A 23,916-nucleotide genomic window follows, 5' to 3' on the forward strand; every position below is an offset into this window, starting at 1 on the left:
GCTACCAGAGTGGTCTTTTTTATGCCAGTTTCTTGAAAATCCTTCTCTGGCTCTCTCTTGCTCGCTCAGTCTTTTTAGCTCCTATAGCACTCAATAACCTGTGGTAGGCTGAATAATGGCTTCCCCAAAGATGTTCACATCCCAGTCCCCAGAATCTGTGAACATCACCTTATATGGCAAAAGGGACTTTGCAGATGTTATGAGGTGAAGAATCTTGAGATGAGGAGATTCTCCCAGGTGATCCCAGTGGGCCCAGTGTAATCACAAGGGTGCTTATAGCAGGGATGCAAGAGAGTCAGAGGGAGAGCAGATGGTGATCGGACGTTGGAGCAGAGATTGGGGTGTGCTTTCAGTCCACGGCCAAGGAATGTCAGCAGGCTCTAGAAGCTGGAAGAGGCAAGGAATGAATGGATTCTCCCCAACAGCCTCAAGAAGGCACTAGCCTTCCTGATGCTTCAGTATTTGCCTCTGAAAACTCATCTGGACTTCTACACTCTGGAACTCTAACAGAATAAATCTGTGTTGTTTCAAGCCACTATGTTTGTGGTCATTTGTAAGAGCAGCAATAGGAAACATTACAAACCTGTAATCATTTATTTTTTTTCCCACTAGATTTGTGCTGTCAGATGTCATGTACATAAGCCACATGTGCCTAGATAAATATAACTTTAAAATTAGAGACAAAAATTTTAAAGTTCCATTTTGTAGCCATACCACATTTCAAGTGCTCAATAGCCAAATGCAGCGAGAGCCTACTGTACCGTGTAATATCGGCATAGAACATTTCTGTAGTTTCAGCATAGAACATTTCCGTAGTTTCAGCATGCTCCGTTGGACGGCATGCTTGGGAGAGGAGTTGTGCCTTGTCTACCTGGACCTTCCCCTAATATTGGCTAGCATCTCCTCACATGGAATACTGGAAGCCTCTCCCCCTTCTTTCCTCACCCCCAGCTCTGCCCCTCACAGTGCAGGGCCTTGGATGTGCCTGGAGCAGAGGCCGGGCAGGCCCTGGAAGCAGACTTGGCCTGTATGGATGGGGAATTCCAGATCGTATATGTAGAGCATACTCTAAATGTGGGGCAGGATGTGGCCTCCATTCCCTTGGCCCTCGGGACTCCTGACCAGGACACAGCCCCCATTTGCCCAAGTCTGAGGGTGTTCTCTCTATACCTATCACAGTGCCTGACAGTGGGTGGTAGGTGCATAGCATTGTTGAATAAACAAATTTACTGAAAACCTACTCATGCCCTGATTTGTGAGAGTACTGGAATTCCACAGAGAATAAAACAATTTCCCTGATTCATGGAGCTTACATTCCAGAGGGAGAAAGAACTGATTAGTCAATAAATAGATGTGTATTATAATGGCAGGGAGTGATAAGTGCTATGAAGAAAAATATCCATAGTAATGGGATGGATTGACGGAAGTTGGGGGCTGGTAGATATATTTTAGATAAGTGGTTGCAGAAAACCTTTCAGGGGAGGAGACATCTGAGGATAGACCTCAATCAAGTGAGACAGGGAAGGTGGAAAGGAAGAAATTAAATGATCTGGGCTCCCGTTTTATCACTGATCTTCAGACCTTCTAGTTACCTAATAGTGTTCTCCCACTGCTTCCCTCTGTTGTTATACTGGATGCCCATACTGGCTGAGATTTTGCTGATGGTTATTATTTAGATATTGACAATTGTGTGTATATGTATCTATATGGTCTTTTTTTCCAAATACAAAATTTCATTGTAATATTAAATATTCCTTTTTCAAACTACATACTTTGGGATGCTGATATATGTCCTCTACTTCCCAATAAGAGTATCCACTTTTTACAATTAGGCTGCTATTTAAATTATAGTTTGAGGAGACTTTTATGCTAAAACAATACTTAAACAGTGCAGAATTACCACTTGTTCTAACTTTTCTCCTTGACCAGTGCTTTGGTGATCAGGAGTGAGAAACGTTCTTTTTTGCTCTGCCACCCAGGCTGGAGTATAGTGGTGCAATCTTGGCTCACTGCAACCTCCGCCTCCCAGGTTCAACTGATTCTCCTGCCTCAGCCTCCCGAGTACCTGGGATTACAGGTGCCTGCCACCATGCCAGGCTAAATATTGTATTTTTAATAGAGACGAGGTTTTTCCACATTGGCCAGGCTGGTCTCAAACTCCTGACCTCAGGTGATCTGTCCGCCTTGACTTCCCAAAGTTTTGGGATTACAGGTGTGAGCCACCACACCCAGCCAAAACATCCTGATTTTCTAATTCTCATGATACCCTTAAAACTACTCTATACAACTGCATTGTCCAATATGGCAGCTATTGGTCCTTTGTGGCTATTCAGGGTTTGAAAGATGGCTAATCCAAGTTGAATATGCTGTCGGGGTAAAATTCTCAGTGGATTTTGAAGACTTAGTATAAGAAATCATAAAATTATAAAATTATTAATATTTTGTATTGAGTACATGTTGAAATTGTAGTATTTTTGTATGTTGAGTTAAAATATATTATTAAAATTAATGTTACCTATTTCTTTTACTTGCTTTAATGTAGCTTCTAGAAAATTTAAAATTACATATGTGGCCTACATTTTTAGCTTATATGCTGTTTTTGTCTGCTTACTTTCTAAGGGTATATGTCTACAGTTTGGGCATATCATTGGGGTATGATACCATGGAGAGAAAATAAAAATGTATGGGACGAATATGTTCACCAACAGCCATAGAGCATAACTCCACAGGAACCACCAGTTAAGAGAGAAGAATCAATAGACAATGCATTGTTTAGTAGATTAATGAGCTTCTTTTAAATATGAGTGTTGTCTACTTTAAAATTTTATCTCCATGGCATATTTTTCTTCTTTTTAAGTTTTTCTCAGAACTGAAATTTTAAGATAGTGTCATCTTTTAAGAGCAAGGTATAATTTTTCAGGACCACTGGGGAAAAGTTTTAATGAGAACCTTTGTTAAAATAGTAGTATTCATTTTTTAATGTTTTTAATTGACACATAATTATACATGAGATATTTTGATATGTGTGTACAATATAGACTGATAAAATCAGAGTAATGGACATATCTGTCACCTCAAACATTTATCATTTCTTCATGGTGGGAACATTCGGAATTCTGTCTTCTAGCTATTTTAAAATATACAGTAACATATTGTTAACTATAGTCACCTGCTGCGCTATAGAACACTAGAACTTATTCCTCCAGTCTAATTGTAATTTTTTACCCATTAACCAACCTCTCTGTATCAGCCATCCTCCCTACCCTTCCCAGTCTCTGATGACCACTATTCTCTTTACTTCCAGGAGAGCAACGTTTTTAGCCTCCACATGAGTAAAATTTTAGAAATAAAAAAAATTTAAATACAAGAAAATAGTAGTATTCAGTATTTCAGAGATTCGTGAACTCTTTGAAATTTTTCATAATTAAATCAGCCAGTATGCCTAAATAGAACATTGCTGAAATACACAAAATCGTTTTTTTAAATCAACAGGTTGTCAGAGTAAGGTTGTTTTATTTGTTTTATAAAGAAAATTATATAATTGGAAACAGCAGAAGTTGCTGAGAGAACAGAATGTATTTTGGTCTGGTTTTTTTCCCTGGGGAAGTGAGAAAAGAGGAAGTAAAGGATTCTGGGAACCTGCCTTCAGCACCCAGCTTCAGCTACCAGCCAGGCAGCTGTGGGCAAATTCTTAGTCTCTTTTTGCCTCAGTCCTCATCTGTAAAATTGAGATGATAATAATAATACTTATCTAATAGGATTGGTATAGAATTTAAATGAGTTAGTTCTTATATAATAGAATTGTGCCTGACATAATATCCACTCGCTCACATTTAGCTATAGCAATATATGATTATAATTGTTATTACTATTATTAAATATCTTATATTTGAATGAGAAATTTAAGTTTTCCAAGCCTTTTGTCATCATACTTTCATCCTTCAAGCAACAGTGTCGAGTCCACAAGGGCGTGTATTTATTATACCTGTTTTAAGGATGAAGTCACTTGAGCCCTGGAGAGGATTAGTAACTTGCCCAAGGTCACTTAAGTAGTGGCAGAGCTGGGAATCTCATCTAGTATTCTCAATAGACCCTTTCCAGTAGCCTGAGAAGTAGGTATAAACCACGGAGAAAGCATTACACTTGAGGCCTGTATAACTCCCTAGTTACACTGTGGGTTTTCTTCTTTGAATTATATCCCAAGAACAGCTCACCAGTGGTTACTTGTGGATGGCTTGAGAGTGTGTTCATTTTACCTGAAACCCCAGCGAAGTCTAAATTTTAACATTTCATAGCAGAGGGCTAACTGTATTAAAATGGTGGTGTCTTCATCCAACTTAACTGTATTTAAGGCCCAATTCCCTGTTCCCTATGTAATATTGAGTCACTTTAGTCCTTTTGTAAAATGAAAATCGCACTACTTTGCTCCCAAATTAAGGATCTGGATCCGTTGATCTTGCCTAATTGTTTTCAGATACAGAATCTGTAATCTTGCTTAACTTTAGGCTTATACGGGGAAAAAATACGAGCTTTAGAGTCAGACAAAGATGCATTGAAACCTGACTCTGTCACTTAACATTTTCTAGCCTTGGACTAATCAGGGGACCTTTTTGAATCTTAGTTTTCACATCTGCAAAATAGGAATGTTCGAATGTATGCTTTGGCACTGTTATAAGGATTCAAGGTAAGCTAACGAAGAGCCTGGCTTTTGGGAGAAGCCCAGAGACAGTGGGTACTGATGCTCTGGAAATTCTACCTATGTAGACCAGTGGAGTTGTACCTTCTGAACCAAAGACAGTGTATGAATACATCATTGGGTTTTGGAAAATCGAAATGAATGTAACCTAGAGCTTTACATATTAGAAAAATATTTGAAAAGATATACAGTAGGCAAATTTATTTAAAAAAGATATACAACAAAATGGTAACTGTATTAATAGCTTGGTAATAGAAAATCAAGTGTATTTTGGTTACATTTTCTAACTTTTTATGATGTGTATGTCTACTTTTGTAGTAATAAAAGGTTTTTTTTTTATTTAAAACATCATTTACATAAAAAAAAAAAAACACAGTGGGCTGGGTGCAGTGGCTCACACCTATAATCCCAGCACTTTGTTAGGCTGAGGCAGGAGGGTCACTTAAAGCCAGGAGTTCAAGACCTGGCTGGGCAACATAGTGAGACCCCCATCTCTATAAAAAATAAATAAATTTTATAAAACAGAAAGCAATTGTACCATTTTAACATATGAGTTCTCTTAATGGGTAATTTCCCTCCTCCTTTCTACTTTTCCAATTTTCTACAGTAAGCATGTTTGTATGAATAATGGAGAAGATAAAAGTGCATTTTTCTTTTTTTGAGATGGAGTTTCACTCTTGTAGCCCAGGCTGAAATGCAGTGGCACGATCTCAGCTCACTGCAACCTCTGCCTCCTAGGTTCAAGTGATTCTCCTGTCTCAGCATCCCAAGTAGCAGGGATTTGCAGGCACCCATTATCATGCCCAGCCAATTTTTGTACTTTTAATAGAGACGGGGTTTCATCATGTTGGCCAGGCTGGTCTTGAACTCCTGACCTCAAGTGATCCGCCTGTTTTGGCCTTCCAAAGTGCTGGGATTGCAGGCGTGAGACACCATGCCCAGTCAAAAGTGCATTTTTCATAGGCATAAACACTACCCCAAAATGGAATTTACAGTACATTAGAACTCACAAAAATACAAATTCTTGGGAATGTGGGAAGATGTTTTAGGACCAATAGATATAATAATACTACTACTAATAATAGGTACTCTTTATTGAGCATTTTCTATATGAGGCTCTATATTTGAACTTTTTCCATGCATTTTCTAACTTAATCCTCACAACAGGTTAATGAGATTGATTTCAGTTGAGGCTTGCAATGATGTAAATTACCCAAGGCACGATTCAGAATTTAAACTTGTGCTTTCAAAGGAAAAATAAAATCCTCATGTTAACGAAAGAAATCTTCACTTATGCTAAACTGGGGAAATAAAACTTTCCACAGAATTTATGACCAAATTCACATTGGATCAAGTTTTCTCAGCTGTTAGCTATAATATAAACTTAAACTACCACTCCATATTCTATTTTTTTTTCTAGAATTTCTTTTAATTGGGTAACTTGGGGGGTGAGGGAAGGAATGGGGTGGTTTTAATAGAATATCTTTTTCTTAATTTAGGCTTAAAAGTCAGCATAGGAAAAGAAGGGGTACAGGTAACATGAAGGGAGAGGTTTGTTGAGTGGAAATGGGTGGTGATACTGGAAGCTGGTTTTGTGCACTCCAAGTGTGGAGGAAATGGGTAAGTAAATCTGCTCCTCTTCTATAATGGGTAATGAACTTGGTGACAGTCTTCCTTTTAGCCTTTGGTTCCCAGATTAGGAAAAGATGTTAGATTAGAGTTGAAGGAAATTTCATATATGAGTATTCATAATGATTAACCCTTTTTTTGGTAAGAATTTCCATATTCACGTCTCATAAGTTGCCTTATGTCCTGAGCTTTTTGATAGGTTGGCTTTATCCTGTCTCTTAAGTGCACTTACTCATACAGTACCCTTCTGGAAGTTTGATATTTATTTTAAAAATTATTTCTGTGAGCCCTTTGGGAGGAGGGCAGGCAGTAGCCTGGCTTATTCATCTTTATATAAAAGCAACTAACAGGCTGGGTGTGGTGGCTCACTCCTGTAATTCCCACACCTTGCGGGGCCAGGGTGGGAGGATCGCTTCTCCCCAGGAGTTCAAGACCCACCTTGGCAACATAGTGAGGCCTCATTTCCACTAAAAATAAAAAAACTTAGCCACATGCGATGGCACCTATAGTCCCAGTTACTCAGGAGGCTGAAGACGGAGGATGACTTGAGCCCAGGAAGCCGAAACTAAAGTGAGCTGTGATTGCACCTCTGCACTTTAGCCTGGGTGACAGAGCGAGACCCTGTCTCAAAAAGCAACTAACAGCAACACCAAAAAAAGCAACTAGCAGGAGTCATATTGTTGGCATTTGATACATTTTTGTTGAACCAGTGGATGAGTTCTTACTGGCAGGCAAGGAAACTTTTCTAGGGTTGGAGTTGCCTGATAAAAGCTCAGGTTGCTCTGGGAGATGGGACATTCTGGGCAGGTATGGGCTTGGGGGGATTTGACTCCTGGATTCTACGTAGGACTAAGTGATGTTTAAGTCTTGTTGTAAATGTAAGATTCTGTAATTCTATTTTTCTAGCATGTGCCCCAAGGGAAGAGAGATGGAAAGCTAATTGGAATTGCAGATTATCTTAGAAAGCCTTTGTTAGCAAAAGTGATGAAGAGGTTTTGTATCAGCATTGAGAGCAGAAGGGCTTTCCCCCAGTTTCTGGAGTCAGCATCAACAGTGCTCATCCTGAGAAATAGTTCCAGTAAGCCTGGACTTCAGATTATCTTCCAGATTTAGGCTGAGCCCCAGGAAGGGAATGGTGAGGAGGAGAAACTGCTCTAGTATTTTCAATGCTAGGAAACTACTGTGAGAAGTTTTAGAATAAGTCAATTCATTGGCATCCAATTTACAAATACATTTACTTAAGAGCCAGGAAATAATGTGACTCACTAAATATGTTACCTTAAATGATTTTAACTGGTCTCCACACACTATTTACGTTGCTGCCTCATTCATGAGGTCTCATACACTATTATCAATATGAATTTTGTTCCTCATATTTATGACAATTAAAGAAGGTATTAATTTTGTCCAATAAGCTTAGAATTTCTGTACGTCAGAAGTTACAAAATGGTAGGCCATAGGTAAAATCTGGCCCCAGAACGTGCTTTGTTTGGCTGTACAGTATTTTGTTTTAATTTAATTAGTTACTGATATTTAACATTTTGGAGATTTTACCCAAAAATCCAGATTTCTGGCTTCTCTCTCAGAAAACAAAAATACCAGATTTGGCATAACTGCGTCATACCTCCTACCCAGCGCCCATTATGTGGAGCTTGGTGGCTAGATGAAGCCTGTGCCCCTTATGTTACCGTGGTCATGACCATCTCTTGTTACTTTACACCCTGCCTGCATCTCTCATTTGGGGGACCTGTCCGGCCTGTGAGGGCATTGGAGTTTGTGACCCCTGCTCTATGTGTAAGGCTCACAGGCAGGTCTTACGTCTCTAAGTGGCTGTCGTTTCAACCCTGTGAGGACTGAACAATGTGAAGTGTTTCATTGGATTTGGGCAGAGTGTTGTGCCTTCGGGATAATCCTGGCCAGTCAACTCTGTAACCAGAGGGAAGAAGAAAAAAGGTATTCATCCTGTGCTGCGCTGTTGGCATTTAGGAGAGCCCTAGTCTAGGAGACCGGGCCTCAAGTGCCCTGCAGACTGCTCGCTTGCCTCCGCTCATGGTTACTTGGCACCTGTGCTTGGGGAAGCGTCCAATGGAGTGGCAGAGGCTCAATGCCATCCATTCAGACAGCTTTCTGAATGCCGGCAGCCAAGAGAACATCAGCTGTGCCTGTGAGTAGTGTGGGTCCCCGCCAGAAACATCTAAACTTCAAAGGGAAAAAAATCGTACTGTGGGTCGATGTGGAAAGCTTTTGGTCTTTTTGAATTTTGCTCATTTTTACAGAGAAGGAAGACGGTGTGAAGCATTCTGACGGACTCTACCTGTTTTCAGGTGCCAAGATAATTAAGCTAGAGTAGTTGCATTTAAAACCTAACCATGAAAATAAAATGAATACAAAGAATTTCTGTTTGTTGTCAGAGCTACCTTAGAATTAGGAAAAGAAGATCATGGATGAATCTGATTGCAGATTTCATTAAAATTGAAGTTACATATTCACGACTGATTTTGATTGCACCATTTCTAAGGTCTTAAAGTGGTGGGGGTGGGTGACTTATAACCGAATAACCTACTCTTTCGTTCTAAAAGAAAAAGAAATCGTGCTTTCGTTTGGACTTGAAATTTTATTCTCATGCTGACCCAAGACTGAAGTCTGATACCTGGAATTTATTAGCAGCAAAATGTACTGTTTAAAAATCTAAAAAATCGGCCGGGCACGGTGGCTCACGCCTGTAATCCCAGCACTTTGGGAGACCAGGGCTGGCGGATCACAAGGTCAGGAGATGGAGACCATCCTGGCTAACACGGTGAAATCCCGTCTCTACTAAAAATACAAAAAACTAGCCGGGCGCGGTGGCGGGCGCCTGTAGGCCCAGCTACTCGGGAGACTGAGGCAGGAGAATGGCGTGAACCCGGGAGGCGGAGGCTGCAGTGAGCCGAGATCACGTTACTGCACTCCAGCCTGGGCCACAGAGCAAGACTCTGTCTCAAAAAAAAAAAAAAAAGAAAGAAATCTGAAAAATCTACGATCCTGAAGACAAGCATGTGCAGACCAAAGCTCTCTTGAAATCCCTCTGGAGCCCATGCGTGATTTGGTGACTTCCTCAAGACCTTCATCATTTACTTTACATTTGATTCATTTTCTACCATGCTGCCTTTCCTCACATGTCACTCCTGAGTTTCTCCTCTTTTAAATTTCTCTAACTCTCCTTGAGCTATGCTTCCCTTTATCCTTTTCCTGCTCCCACCTTCCCTCTTTCCCTACACCATACCAGTCCGGTGTCTTCTGTTTTCCTCTCTTTACTACTTCCGCCTCTTTCCCAAGACACAGGGAAATTTAACAGAGGGGAGCGCACCGTGTGGGCAGAACGCTGGGGAGGAGAGTTTAAATTAAAAGGCAACATTTACATTGTAGATGCATAATTAGAGGGAGAGGTGGTGAGAGCTGTCTGGTGCTGGGGATTCGGATGGAGGAGGACAGTATTTCTCCAGCAGTGCACTGTAAGAGCTATTTATGCATCTGATCATGTTTAAAAACGAAACTCTTCCAGATAAGAACAGATGTAAAGGGGTGGGCGTGGCAGAGGCAACATTGCTAATCATATTTGAGGCCTTACAAAGAGCTTGTAGAGAAGTAGAGGTATGAGATTAGAAAATGTTAACATTTTCATCATAGTATTTCTGCAGTGCTGCTTTGTTGTAATTTTTAATGATATATTTTTAAAGAAGTGTAACTTTTCAAAGTAGTTTGCAAATTTAATAGACCATAAAACAAATAAGAAAAGCAGAAGATCGGTGTTTAAAATAATTTGTAATTTTAAGCCACTTTCATTCAAAATTTAAATCTAATTATATTGAAAGGCAACTTGGATTGCATTATGGTACTCACAGATCCTTCCATTCCATATCCTTGAACATAGCTGGAACTGCCCCCTCCCTTATCAAGATTAACACAAAGCATTGTTAAAAATCTGTTGTTCCCTGTTTGGCAGGAAATGTCATTTTCCTGATAATTTCATTAGTTAGAACATAAATCTACAGCTATCTTTTCTAAATGTGCATAATCTGCATTTGTTTTTAACTTGTTAAATAAGTTGAAGCATTTCCTGTAATAAGTGAACAAAGAGCTGAATCAAGATAGCATCCCGTATCATTTTAGAATATTTACTTTAAAATCCCCTAATAATTATCCCAGCCTCTGCCTACCTAACCATCCTGCAATACAAAGCAAACTGCCATCCTTGTAACACCCTGAACTCTCTAGACACTCTCAGCCACTCCTTTTGTCCATAGTACCCTTTCGGAGCCCACCCACAACTTGCCAAAGTTCTGCTTTGCTGCTAGCTCCAGGTCACTCCAGAGCCTTCCGTGATTTACCTGGGCAGAATTTGTTGTTCCTGCCTATGTGTTCTCATAGTACTTTCTTCATGCTTCCATGATAGGACTTATTACCTTGCATTATAAATAATGAGAATTATAAAACTAATAGTTACATGTTTTCCTGTCTGTAGACCAGGAGGTAACCTGGGAGGCCCCAAGGTCAAGAAATAATGGATTTTTTGTATGTCCAGAGTCCATTACCTGGAAGATGCTCAGTAATGTTTGTCAGATGAGTAACATAAGCATTTTTATATTTACTTGTTCCTCGTTGACTAGACATTGTTTAATGAACATTGTTGAATTCAGTTTTTTTCAGATTATGCAGGTAAAAGCTGGATGTTTGTGCAGGACTAGAAGTATACTTTTATTATAGAGTTTGACTCATATCTGAGGATGAAATAGAAGACTTACTTTTAACACAGGTTGTCTGTCACATTGGACATTTTCTTTGGTGCTTGAAGAGATAAAATAATGAAGAAGAGAATTAACGTATCTGACATTTTAAATCTAGTTAATGGTCAGTACTTGCTAAGACCTGAAAAATCTTAAAAGGTGTGTGTGTGTATAGGGGGGTGTGTGTGTGTGTGTACGTATAATTTTTTTTAGGTGAAAAAATAATTGCCATCTCAAAATAATTTTGTAGCCTACAACTTGAAAGGCTTTTATTTTATGATTTAGAATTGCAGCTTTCAGTTGTAAAATGGATGTTCAGGAAGCATGGGTAGTGAGGCTATTCTCTGGCTTCCTTTTTTCAGCTCCTGATTCAGAGTCCAGGTAGTCCATGTGGACCAGAGGTGATTGGAGCTCTCATTTATTGAATTGTAGTTAAAACAAAATAAGAAAGTTGCCAATAGAAATCCAATCAAAGTCTCAAACAGAAAGCTGGGCATCGTCGTGGTTCGTGCCTATAATCCCAGCAGTTTGGGAGGCCGAGGTGGGAGGATTGCTTGAGCCCAGGAGTTAGAGACAAGCCTGGGCAACATAGCAAGACCCTGTCTCGATTTTTCTTAAAAATCTCTAATAGAGGTATAAAGAAAATTAAGTGAAATGATTAGTGTTTCCTTTGTCAGTGTTTTAGATTAAGGTATTCTCTTGTGGTAGAAGTAGATATATAAAATATACTTTTACTTCAGAGATGTTTAGAACTTTATGATATTCAATGGATATAACTGGAATTCTTTTCCACTGCTGACCAAATAAGATACTGTTTATAGGAGAAACCTTATAGGGTTGGAGGCCATAAGGAGCAAAGAATAAAGAAGAGGTCGTAATGCAGTGGCAGATTGCAGGGAGTGGAGAAGGAAAACCATTTTTCTGAATTAGCAAAATTTGGTGCCGAAGTCAATAGGTGCCTAACTAAGCATTTTGATAACTTAGTATACTTATTGAAACAGATGTACACCAGAGATAGTTGTTGAGTACCTACTATGTGCTCTGTGGAAATTTAGAAACATGTTATTTGTATTCAAGGATCTTATAATACATTATAGTTCAAAACTTTATGTTAATTAGAACATAATAGCAATAGTACAATAATGATCTCAAACAAAAGCAGTTGACCTAAATACATAGTTTCCTAGAAAGCCATGACATTCAGGAAATACTAGGAAATTAGTTTTAGGCATTTAGCTAGTTTTTTTAAAAAAATTTGAATTTTGGGGAGTTCTTTTGGCTTTAAGTAAATAATAGAAGGCCAGGCGTGGTGGCTCATGCCTGTAATCGGAGCACTTGGGAGGCCGAGGTGGGCGGATCACCTGAGGTCAGGAGCTCAAGACCAGCCTGGCCAACATGACAAACCCCGTCTCTACTAAAAATATAAAAATTAGCTGGGTGTGGTGACAGGCACATGTAATCCCAGCTACTCAGGAGGCTGAGGCAGGGAGAATTGCTTGAACCCAGGAGGCGGAGGTTACAGTGAGCCAAGATCACGGTACTGCATTCCAGCCTGGGTGACAGAGCAAGACTCAGTCTCAAAAGAGAAAAAAAGTAGATGATAGAAATGGCAGTAGATACTTGGCACCTAAACTGTTATTTGCTGCATCAACTCTCATTGGATTAATAGTTGTACATTCTAATATATTCTAAACATTCTAATAAAGCATCTAGAAGCACAGGTCTGGGTCACTTTAGCTTGCTTTGCGTAATTACACACTATGTATAATTGCCGAACATTGTAAGTTTGCATCATAGTCTCTGGAGTCAGACAAACCTGAATGGGAATCCAAATTCTGGTATTTATTAATTATCATACTTTGAACAAAATACTTACACTCTCTCTGTTTCAATTTTATAATCTCTGTAATGGAGGCACCACATAATAGGATTGCTATAAGAATTAAATGAGATAAACTGTATCAAGTACTTACCACAGAACCTGAAAACATCATAGGAAATCAATAAATATTCTCTTATTAGATATAAATGTTAAATTGCTTAAGAGTCTAAACTAATTTCTAGTAGACACTTTAAAATTGGAATTATTGCAATAAGAGAAATAGCTTTAATTTGAAAAAGGCTCAATTTGCAATTAACTCAGTACTCAGTACAAAAGGTTTAAACTAGTTTAAAAGTTTTTCGTTTTTTTTCTTTTTTTCTTTCCAATATTTTCCCAAAAAAGTTTTCCATTTTAAAAACTTATTCAGAGAAAAACACGTGTAAGCTTTGATGTTTATTCCATGAAACTTCATGTTGAATTGTATCAGGAAAGAATGTCAATGTTTGGCAAATGCCTTGAACCTTTGTCAGTAACACAGTCATTCCAAATGCCTTTGTCAGGAACACAGTCATTCCAAATGCAAATCTTTGTACTCCCTGTAAATCAATAATTCCCACACACTGTCTTTCTCTAGTAGTAAAAATCAATCTACTAATAAGACCTGAAATGTCCTTGCTTAATTATGGGGAAGTTAATGAAACCCTGCCTCTTGTGCATTTTAAATAAAAGTACAATAGTGGGTCATTCAGATTTACACTTCCTTAAACTGCCCTTTCCTACAGTGTTGTTAAACTTCAATCATTGAACACTCTAATTTATTGCCTTTTATCCTGGCTAACTTTCATATGAAAAAAAAGTGCAAGTTTGTTTTCCATACTTTAACTAAAAATGTCATATAGGCCAAAATATAATATTTGGCTTTCAAAAGTTATGAAAAACTGACAGTTTTTTAGTAAGCTTTTATTCTAAAATACTATTGAGGTTAACATCATTTCAGATGAAGGTATTATAATGAAGACTTAGAACAATGAATACAGCCTCTATGTGTCAGAAATTTTTTGAAATTTGCTTTACTTTCACATCTGAAATAGTGAGGATTAACTGTACCTGTACTGAGAAGACAGTTTATTTTCTTTTAATTTTTATTTATTTTTTTCTTCCAGTCTTACTTTAATACAAAAGAGGATTTTATTATAATTCTGTATGCTAGTCACCTCTAGAGTTCTGAGATGAGCCTATAATTTTGAGCTTGGAATGAAAGCAACTTGATTTTATATTATGTTCGTTGCACTATTTTGTTTGCTTAAATTGCTGGTGCTATCATAATTCTAAAGTCGAAAAAGACCTTAGGGAGTCATATTTTCCTTAAGACAGTGACCTGGAAAGTTACATTTGGTTCAGCCACCCTAAACTTCCTAGAAAATAACTCTTCTGGACTAGGATATCAAGAGTATAATTTTGAGTTTACTTAAGGCATGACATTTCCATTCCCCACATTTGTGCAGCCTCCCAAATTCTACATGTCCAGAGCGAACCCCTCTGAAGCCATCTGTGATGATGACCCCCAAGTGGCCAGTGATCTTTCCTTCCTGAATGTCCCTTAGACTAAGTAGTCTGCACCATCATATCTAGAACTTGTATTTTTCTTTTTTCATTACACATTTAATAATTGGCCAACACAGCACTTTACATAATGAGAAAGTATTTTCTTATTTCATCTGATTGAAACCTTCCATCACCTTTGGAAGGGAAATATGGCAGTTATTAATGACCACTTCACAGTTAAGGCAACATTAGCTCCAAAGAAATAGTCCCTTCTCCAATGTCACACCTCCTCTGACTAGAAGCAGTGTTCAGACACTCTGTATTCTGTACTAGGTTTGCCTTAGGCATAGATTTTGCTTTCTGATTAAGCCTGTCAAGTCCTCAAGGACCCATTCCAATGGGAACTCCACATTGCAGACTCCACTTACTACAAATTCAGTTGCTAATTCCCTCATATCCTAGAGGAGAGCTGTCCAAAAGCCATATTGGTCATTTTAGATTTTTTAGGAGTTACATTTTAAAAAGTAAAAAGAAACTGTTGAATAGGTGAAATTAATTTGAAAATATTTTAATGTACAATATATCCAAAATGTTATGATTGCAACATGAATTAATATACAGATGATTGAGACATTTTATTCTTTTTTTTTCTCATAATAACATTTCAGAATTTCATGTGTGTTTTACACTCACAGCACACTTCTCTTCAGCCTAGCCATGTTGCAAGTTCGCAGTGACACTTGCAGCTACATACTGGGCAGCATAGTGCTTAAGATTTCTCCACAATGTAGCTGGAAATCATGTTCTACTCCCTAATAACAGATTAAATGGAAATAATCATTAGTTCCACACCAGAAGACAGAAATGAGTGATTCATAAATAATTAAAATAATAAGAGGCTTAGGGGAAAATATGGATACCATTCATTCTTGTGAGGGTTTTTGTTGTTATTAATTTGTTTTGCCCTATGATTCCTCATTCAAATGGGGGAACCATACAACTTACAAGGAAAACTCTTATTTCATAAGGTGTAGGATGCTAAGCATTGCATTTATTATTCATTTGTATTCTCTTCTGAAATGTAAGTCTGATTATAAATCTTCCTTGTTTAAAATTGTTCAATTTCTGCCCACTGATGCTTCTAAGTATCCTCCATTGAGGTCCTGCTAGACCAACAAGATCCAAATATCCAGCCTGAACACAGGTATTTTTAGTAAGGACGCCAGGTGGTTTTTATCATCAAGCCAATTTGCAAAGCTGACCTGTGAAATAAAATCTGACTCCTTAGCATGCCACATGGGGTCCTTTCCAACCTAGTCTGTGACTAGACCTCCTACCCATCCAGAATTCAATTTCAGCAACAGAGAAGCACTTGTTATAACTCTCCTTCTCTCCCACTTCCTTCAGCCAAACTCCTGATAAGTCAGTCTCAGGGTCACCTTTTTGTGCCCTTGCCTTTCTGCCCAGCCATGGATATGTCCGCCCCAGAGTCTCACTGCATCTTGACAGTCTTACCTTGAGGCTATGAAAGTCACTCGCTCTCATTATCTGTCTGTGTTGCCTTTGCCTCCTCGCTGAGAATGGGACTCATGACTTTCAGTCTATTATTTATGGCCACGAATAAGGAGTCTGGCACAAGGAAATATTCCATAAATATTTTTTAATGAAAGCTTGCTGTTGCTAGTAATAATAACATGTCCATCTGTTTCATAGTGGTTTACAGATTGCAGCACGCTTTTCACTTATATCATCTCATTTAATTCTCAGCACAGCCTTGTGAGGTGGGAAGTAGTATTTTATAAAATGAAACTCTGAGAGGTTGAGCGACTTGCCCCATGACACATGACTTGTATTAGGTGACACTGTAACTCCAATCTGGGTCCATCCTAACCTAGTCTGGGTCCTTTCTGACCTAATCTGTGACCAGATCTCCTACCCATCCAGAATTCAATTTGGTAAATTGAATTAAGTAGTATACATCCTGACGCTTGCTAATTTATGTGCAGAGTATAAGAGAAGCATAAATCTTGGGTTCAGATTTCTAGTGAAGTGGAGAAATGGCCTTTATTTATTCAGTTCATTCACTTTAAAAAAAAAAAAAAAAAAAAAAAAAGCTCAGTTTTATGGAATTTTTGCCTGCTCCAAATTTTTAGCCTAAAAAAGCTTATTATGCAAAATTTGCACCTGGTGTTTAGTTAATCAACAGTCACCAGGTTGTATAAATATTCACATGAGCAATGAGCATGGAAATAATCAATAGCACCAGTTAGCATCTCACTGGGTTGCTCTTAAAGACATTTCAATGCCTCTCCCCTGTCATTTAGGAAAATCCCTTCTGTCCTTTGGATAGAGGTAATAGTACATCTTAAGAGAATGTAGACCCTTTTGGTATCATAAGAAAATTCTGGCCAAATAAGAATGTGAAATAACAGAAATAATTTGTGATACTTTAGAAATGTTATTATATTATTTGCTAGATGATCATGAGTATAACACCAGTGTATCAATTTTATGTCCTAGTCGTAGTCATTTAGTAATGTATTAGAGAAACAGCCCAGTGTGGATCAATCTTTCTATGAAATATGTATCAGTCTGTGGCTTCACACAAATTTATTTTAAGAGTTGGGGCTTCCCTTTATGAGAGCAATAACAAGACATTCCTTCATTTCCTCTGTTTCTAGGCAATTCCATTTTATTTGGCAAGTATTAGTCAGCAGATTTTTATAGCTTAGAGGAACCATTTTTTCTTTTTTTTTTTTTTCAACAAATTAATTGCAGCAGTTTGAAAAGCACACTCATTTTGTGCATTGTTCTTGTTAGATTATTGGTATTGATTCATTCCATAGTGATGCTCTGTAGAACAGAAATGAAATAATAGTCATTTTAAAAAAAAACAGTAAATTTTAGCCTCCATTAAAACAGCCATTATGGTTATTTAGTAGCTCCTGACCTAGATTTAAGTAATGACTGCTTACAGCCTCCTCAGAGATCACGTTTTCTGCCTAAAAGAGCTTGTGCTGTTTTATGCGGTTATGGGGGATTCATGGTGAAAACCTTTCTTAATATTCTATTCGGTAAATCTTTTCTATGCCATTAAGTGCCTTTGGGCTCATGAAATCTTTTTAAAGTGCTTGTCCCCATGTTGGACATTTGACAAAAAGTACCAAAAAGTTGTGGAAATAGGAGTTTGTTGTTATTACTATTATCATCATTATCAGAAATTTATCAACAACCGAAATTTCATGGAATTGTGATATAGCTATCTTTTTATGTATATAACAGCTGTTTTGAGATATATTTCACCTGTCACACGATTTATCATTTCGAGATTACAATTCAGTGGCTTTTGGCATATTCACAGGTTTTGCGACCAGAGCCACAATCAATTTTAGATCATTTTTATTACCCTATAAAGAAACTTTGCACCCCTTAGCAGCCATTTTTCCCCAACCATCCCAACTCTAGGCAACCCCTAATCTACTTTCTGTCTCTATATATTACTCTGGACCTTTTGTAGGAATGAAATTATAGACTGTGGTTTTTTTGTGTGTGAGTGGTTTCACTCACTAAAGTTATGTTTTCAAGGTTCATCCATGTTGTAAATAAGTACTTCATTCCTTTTTATGGCTAAACAGTATTCTGTTGTGTGGCTATATCACATTTTGTTTATCTCTTTATTAGTTGATACACATTTGAGCTATTTTCACCTCTCAGCTGTTATGAGCAATGCTACTATTGCACACATTCACATGCAAGTTTTTGTGTGGAAATAGATTTTCATTTCTCTGGAATGTATACCTAGGAGTAGAATGGCTGAGTCATATGGTAACTCTAAGTGTAATATTTTGAAGAACTTCCTGACTGTTTTCCAAAGGGACTGCATCATTCTACATTTCCACCAGCAATGTGTGAGTTCCAGTTTCTCCACATTGTCTTCCAACACTTTTTTTTAATCTTTCTTATTATAGCCATCCTAGTGAGTGTGAAGTGGCACCCCATTGTGCTTTTGATTTGCACCTCCCTGAAAGCTAATGATATTGAGCAACTTTTCATATGCTACTGGCCATTTGTATATCATCTTGGGAGAAATGTCTATTGAGACCCTTTGACCATTTTTAAATTTTTATTATTATTATTATTTTTGAGATGCAGCCTCTCTCTGTCACTAGACTGGAGTGCAGTGGCACGATCTTGGCTCACTGCAACCTCCGCCTGCCAGGTTCAAGCAATTCTCCTGCCTCAGCCTCCTGAGTAGTTGGGACTTCACGTGAACACCACCGCACCCAGCTAATTTTTGTATTTTTAGTAGAAATGGGGTTTCACCATATTGGCCAGGATGGTCTCGATCTCTTGACCTCATAATCCACCCACCTTGACCTCCTGAAGTGCTGGTATTACAGGCATGAGCCACCGCATCCAGTCTGTCCATTTTTAAAATTGAGATTTTGTTTTTAATTGTTGAGTTGTAAGAGTTCTTTGTATATTCTTTATACAAGTTCCTTATCAGATATATGATTTGTGAATATTTTCTCCCATCCTGTGGGTTATGTTTTCACTTTCTTGGTGGTTACTGCCGTGTATCTTGTAACCTACTTATCCTTCAAGGCATTATGTGTTCCACACTCTTCCAGTCTGAGTCAGTTTCTGCTCCTCTTTCCATAGCTTCCTGTTGCACTTCTTTGTTATGGCAGTGAACAGAGTGTAAATGATGGGTTTGGGATTTGTCTTCCTAACCAGAAGGACCTGTGTCTTACGAACCTTTGTATCTCCAGTGCCTAGGACGCTGCGTAACACAAAATGGAAACTCAATAATTGCTTGTTCACCTAAACTAAAATGAACTTTGAGTCTAAAAAAAATGTTTCAGGTCAATACTAACCCCAAAAAAGCCTCTAAAAAGGGGTGGGAGCCTTGATAGACTGTCAAAGAACCTGGGGGTAGGAAGGAAGCTGCAGTGTCTTATGCAGAAATGAGGCTCACAGTTTTTCTCAGAATTACCCCTTGCACTTATGCTTTCCCCAGTTCCAGCTTTAGTTCTGTAGTTCCCATGACGACAGTGGTGCCTCTAGCTGCAGCCGCCTGTGGCCCCATGGCAGAATTCATGCAGTGTGGGGCCCAGTGCACCACGGGCTTCCTTGATTTGTTCTTTTTTGTTTGAGACAGGATGTCACTCTGTTGTCCGGCTGGAGCGCCAGTGGCGTGATCACAGCTCCACTGCAGCCTCAAGCTCTAGGGCTCGAGGGATCCTTGCACCTCAGCCTGCTGGGTAGCTGCGATTGCAGGTGTGCACCACCACAACCAGCTAATTTCTAATTTTTTGTGTGGACATGGGGTCTCCCTATCTTGCCCAGGCTGATTTCAAATGTTTGAGCTCAAGTGATCCACCTGCCTTGGCCTCCCTAAATGTTGGGGCTACAGCCATGAGCCAGTGTGCATGGCCCTTTGATCTGTTCTGAGCAGCAGACACGAATTTATGCAACCAATCATTTATTTTACTCATTTTATTCATTTTGAAATATTTCTTTAAATTCTTTGGTGCTGTTTAAGGTGAGCACAAATCTAGTGAAGTCATACTAGGATAGCCATGCCATTTGTTCATGGAGGTGACCTCTGTACTCTGCAGCCCTATGATGCTGGTGCGGTATAAGGAATCCAAAGATTTTCTCTTCCTAACAAGATGTGTTTTTTTGTTGTTTTTTGTTTGTTTGTTTGTTTGTTTTGAGATAGAGTCTCACTCTTTGCCCAGTCTAGAGTGCAGTGGTGCAATCTCTGCTCACTGCAACCTGCATCTCCTGGGTTCAAGCAAGTCTCGTGACTCAGCCTCCCAGGTAGCTGAGATTACAGGTGCATGCCATCACGCCTGGCTAATTTTTGTATTTTTAGTAGAGACAGGGTTTTACCATGTCAGCCTGGCTGGTCTCGAACTCCTGATCTCAAGAGATCCACCCACCTGGGCCTTCCAAAATGCTGGGATTACAGGCGTGAGCCACTGCACCTGGCCCCTAATGAGATGTTTCTTATGGTAGTAGTTTTCTGTTGAGTTTTTAAAAATGATCTTTCTTATGATCCTTTCCTTATTTGTCCTAAACTTCTCTAAATTGAAGAGGTAGTTGAATGGATTATCTTCCATTTTTTGGAGTTGATTTTTTCGCAGTGATGCTCTAGATTCTGTCTCTTACATGTTTCCTGTTGTGGAGAATGCTGAGTGTCTTGTTTTGATTGGAAAATTACAGATGACACAAAGTAACAGTTAATTTTTGTAAAACGAGGATGAGGTTTTAATTGTTAAATCCTTCATTCTCATGATTCCCTAGTTGTTGATCTTAAATCCTGATGGAAGTAAGCAAGAGAATATTTAAAAATGAGACCCAAGAAAAAAGCCTGTATAATTTTTGTGTATTTCTGATGAGATTTGCGATTTGTACTTTTATTTCTTACTTGGCACTAAGGCAGCTAAAAAACAAAACAAAACAAAAAAACAGAAAACTAGTTGACAGCCTAAGATGTTTGATTTACTTTCTCTTAGTGCAGCAAGGTGTGCTAAAATTAATTCATCTTGAAAGACTTACTAGGATCCCTGAATGGTGGGAAACACCCCCACCCTTGAAATATTCTTTTTCTTCATGAAACAAAAAGAACTCTGTAGTTTGAAAGACAAAGTTTGGCAAACATGCTGATTATACTACTGTATTGGAAAACACTTACTTTGATTGACTAGTTAAAAGCGTGTAATAATGTGTTCAACTCTGGTGTTCAGCACATGTCTGTGAAGTTATAATAAAATCCTGCAATCTAGAGGTGGAGAGACCACGCAAGGACACTTGAGAAATTCTTCCCTGTCTTCCCCCAGGACTCCCCAGAGACAGCACTGCCTGGAGCCTGACCTTATTGAGGGCAGAGATCTTGTTTCATTAGTTATTGTTTCTTCTTTGCCAGGATGCAAGCCTGGCACAGTATAGGTGCCCAAAAAAAGGTTTGATGGATAGAAGGATGGGGGAAGTGTTTGATTAGTCAGACTGACAGGTTAGGGTCAAAAGTCTCCAGGGGTACCAGTTACTGGCTGAAATGCTTAGATAAAGTATTTATACTCCTTAAACTTCAATTATTCTTTGTAAAATGGAAAATACTACTAAAACTTACTTCATTAGGGCATAGAATAGTAAACATTGAGTTATTACTAGTTATTTTTAAATTAAGCACATTTCCTGACTCCCCATTCAGAACTTGACCACCTTATTCATGAACTTGCTATTAACTTGCTGTTAATGAACTCGATTAAACATGGTCAAGTTTATGTATGTGTATATATATTATACACACACACATATATATACATATATATATTTATAATCAGTACTGGCCTTCTGTATCTAAGAGGAATAGCAAGAAATTTAAAGAGACATTATTTGGACATTGATTTCTACTAACTCCACTGAATTAGATTCAGCCTTCACTTTTCGGGAAATGTACTGACACTGGGAAAGACAAAATGAAGAAGTTTTCCAGCGTGATGTTCTTGTCTTTGGAGCTTAGCCTTAGGTCTTTAGAACAAAAACAAGTCTGTAGTTATTAGTTACTGTATCTCATTTTCCAAAACACACATGTTTCTTTGTTACAGTCGTTTACAGATATTTTTGCATGCCACATTTTTGCTTTTGAGATTTCCCTGAATCACCAAATGACCACCCTTCAAGTTTCTAACGTATTAAAATTATCAGAAGATTCTTTGAGGACTAAATACGTCGATAAGGGTATTATTTTGAACAATGTGTAAAAGGTGAAGGCCAGCTGAAGAGGCCTTTTTGTCGTGAACAGAATAATAAACTGGAATCTGAGGACTACATTGTCATGAATGGATTATTTGGCTACAGAAAGAAGTTATTTTTAGGCACAGCATCCCTATAAGCCCTGAAGCTATGTGTTTTACAAACTAGAAATTATGCACTAAATAAAAATTACCAGATGTCAGTCTCTGTATGTGCCAAATGGCAAACGTGTAGTGGTTCAGAGCCTGGAAGAAATGATGCTTATTTCTTTGCCATTCAGACTCAAAAGGGATAGCTGAGATAGAGTGCTGTTGAAAAAATTACAGTGTTTTCAGCTACCCAAAGATGTTATGAATTGTTATCTGAAAGGCTTTCATTCTTTCCCCTCATGGCTCTTTGTGTGTTTGTGGCATTACAAATGTAACCCATATATTTATTCTAATCTATTACGTTCTTTCCTGAGGCTCCTCTTGTCCTTTTAAAGGGTCAGCAGATAACTTATTTAAAGAATCAACCTGGACACAGTATTCTAACAAAGGTCCAATACAGAGCTAAATAAATAATTAGGAGTCATGGTCAGACGCAGTGACTCACGCCTGTAATCCTAGCACTTTGGGAGGCCAGGGTGGGTGGATTACCTGGTGATGCATGCCTGTAGTCTCAGCTATTCTGGAGGCTGAGGCAGGAGAATTGCTTGAACCCAGGACGCAGAGGTTACAGTGAACTGAGATTGCACCACTGCATTCCAGCCTGGGTGACAGAGTGAGACCCCTATCTCAAAAATAACTAAATAAATACATTTAAAATATACATATATTATATATATATATTTTGTGACTTATATCTTGCACATACCAGCACACCTCATTAATTTTCATGTAACCATCCAGTGGCTTCTCTTCTCTCCTCAGAAATTCGAGCTCAACTGGTAGAACAACAAAAATGCCTGGAGCAGCAAACGGAGATGCGAGTTCAGCTTCTCCAGGACCTACAAGATTTCTTCCGAAAAAAAGCTGAAATTGAGACGGAATATTCCCGGAATCTAGAGAAATTAGCAGAAAGGTTCATGGCAAAAACGAGAAGCACTAAGGATCATCAACAATACAAGTAAGAGACTTGAATCTAATTCACCTTTCCAAGGGTGATATCCATCCTGCCTTTGCCACCTTTGTGGATTTTTGATTTTCCTATTTTTGTCTGAGTAGTGGTTGTAGAGCATATTCTCATAAATCAAAGCAGCCCTCTACATTTGTAATTTATGGGCATCAGTTTATCATTTCAAACTAGTGTAATCTGTTGACAGTTTTGTCTTTCTAATACATATATATTTATGGATAACTTTATATGCCAGAAGAGAGGGTATCTGTTTGTAAAATTCTTGATTATAGAAACCTGGGAGTTGATATCTGCTATAGGTAGGATAGATTTAAAGTAGCTTTTTGTTCAAGCAAAGACCTCAGATTTTCTATTGTGAATTTATATGAAAATAAGCAGTAAGAATTGCTTGAGTTTAGTGCCCCCCTTCCTGCCCATCATGTTTATGGTCATTGTAATTGACACTGATTTAAAACAAAAGTTTTAAGGAAAATGCTATGAATGAGCATCAAGTAAGTTTAATTATAACTTATTTGCTTTAAAAATTACACATAAGATGTTCTGCTAATGAAATTTACCGTATGATTTAAATCCTGGGGACA

At 38.3% G+C, this 23,916-nt stretch overlaps 1 protein-coding gene across 3 annotated transcripts in view; it reads left to right on the forward strand.

Annotated features, from left to right (window-relative positions):
• SRGAP1 (SLIT-ROBO Rho GTPase activating protein 1) overlaps window positions 1-23,916 on the forward strand; it is a 303,543-nt gene that overhangs the window by 123,532 nt on the left and 156,095 nt on the right. For all 3 annotated transcript variants that reach the window (XR_013401199.1, XM_015152203.3, XM_015152204.3), the window contains exon 2: window positions 23,131-23,326. Coding sequence is in view for 2 of the 3 variants with exons in the window: in XM_015152203.3 (XP_015007689.1) it covers window positions 23,131-23,326 (196 nt within the window). In the remaining variant the exon portion in view is untranslated. The remainder of the gene's footprint in view (window positions 1-23,130; window positions 23,327-23,916) is intronic.

The sequence above is a fragment of the Macaca mulatta genome, chromosome 11 (assembly GCF_049350105.2).
Source record: "Macaca mulatta isolate MMU2019108-1 chromosome 11, T2T-MMU8v2.0, whole genome shotgun sequence".
NCBI classification, from domain to species: domain Eukaryota; kingdom Metazoa; phylum Chordata; class Mammalia; order Primates; family Cercopithecidae; genus Macaca; species Macaca mulatta.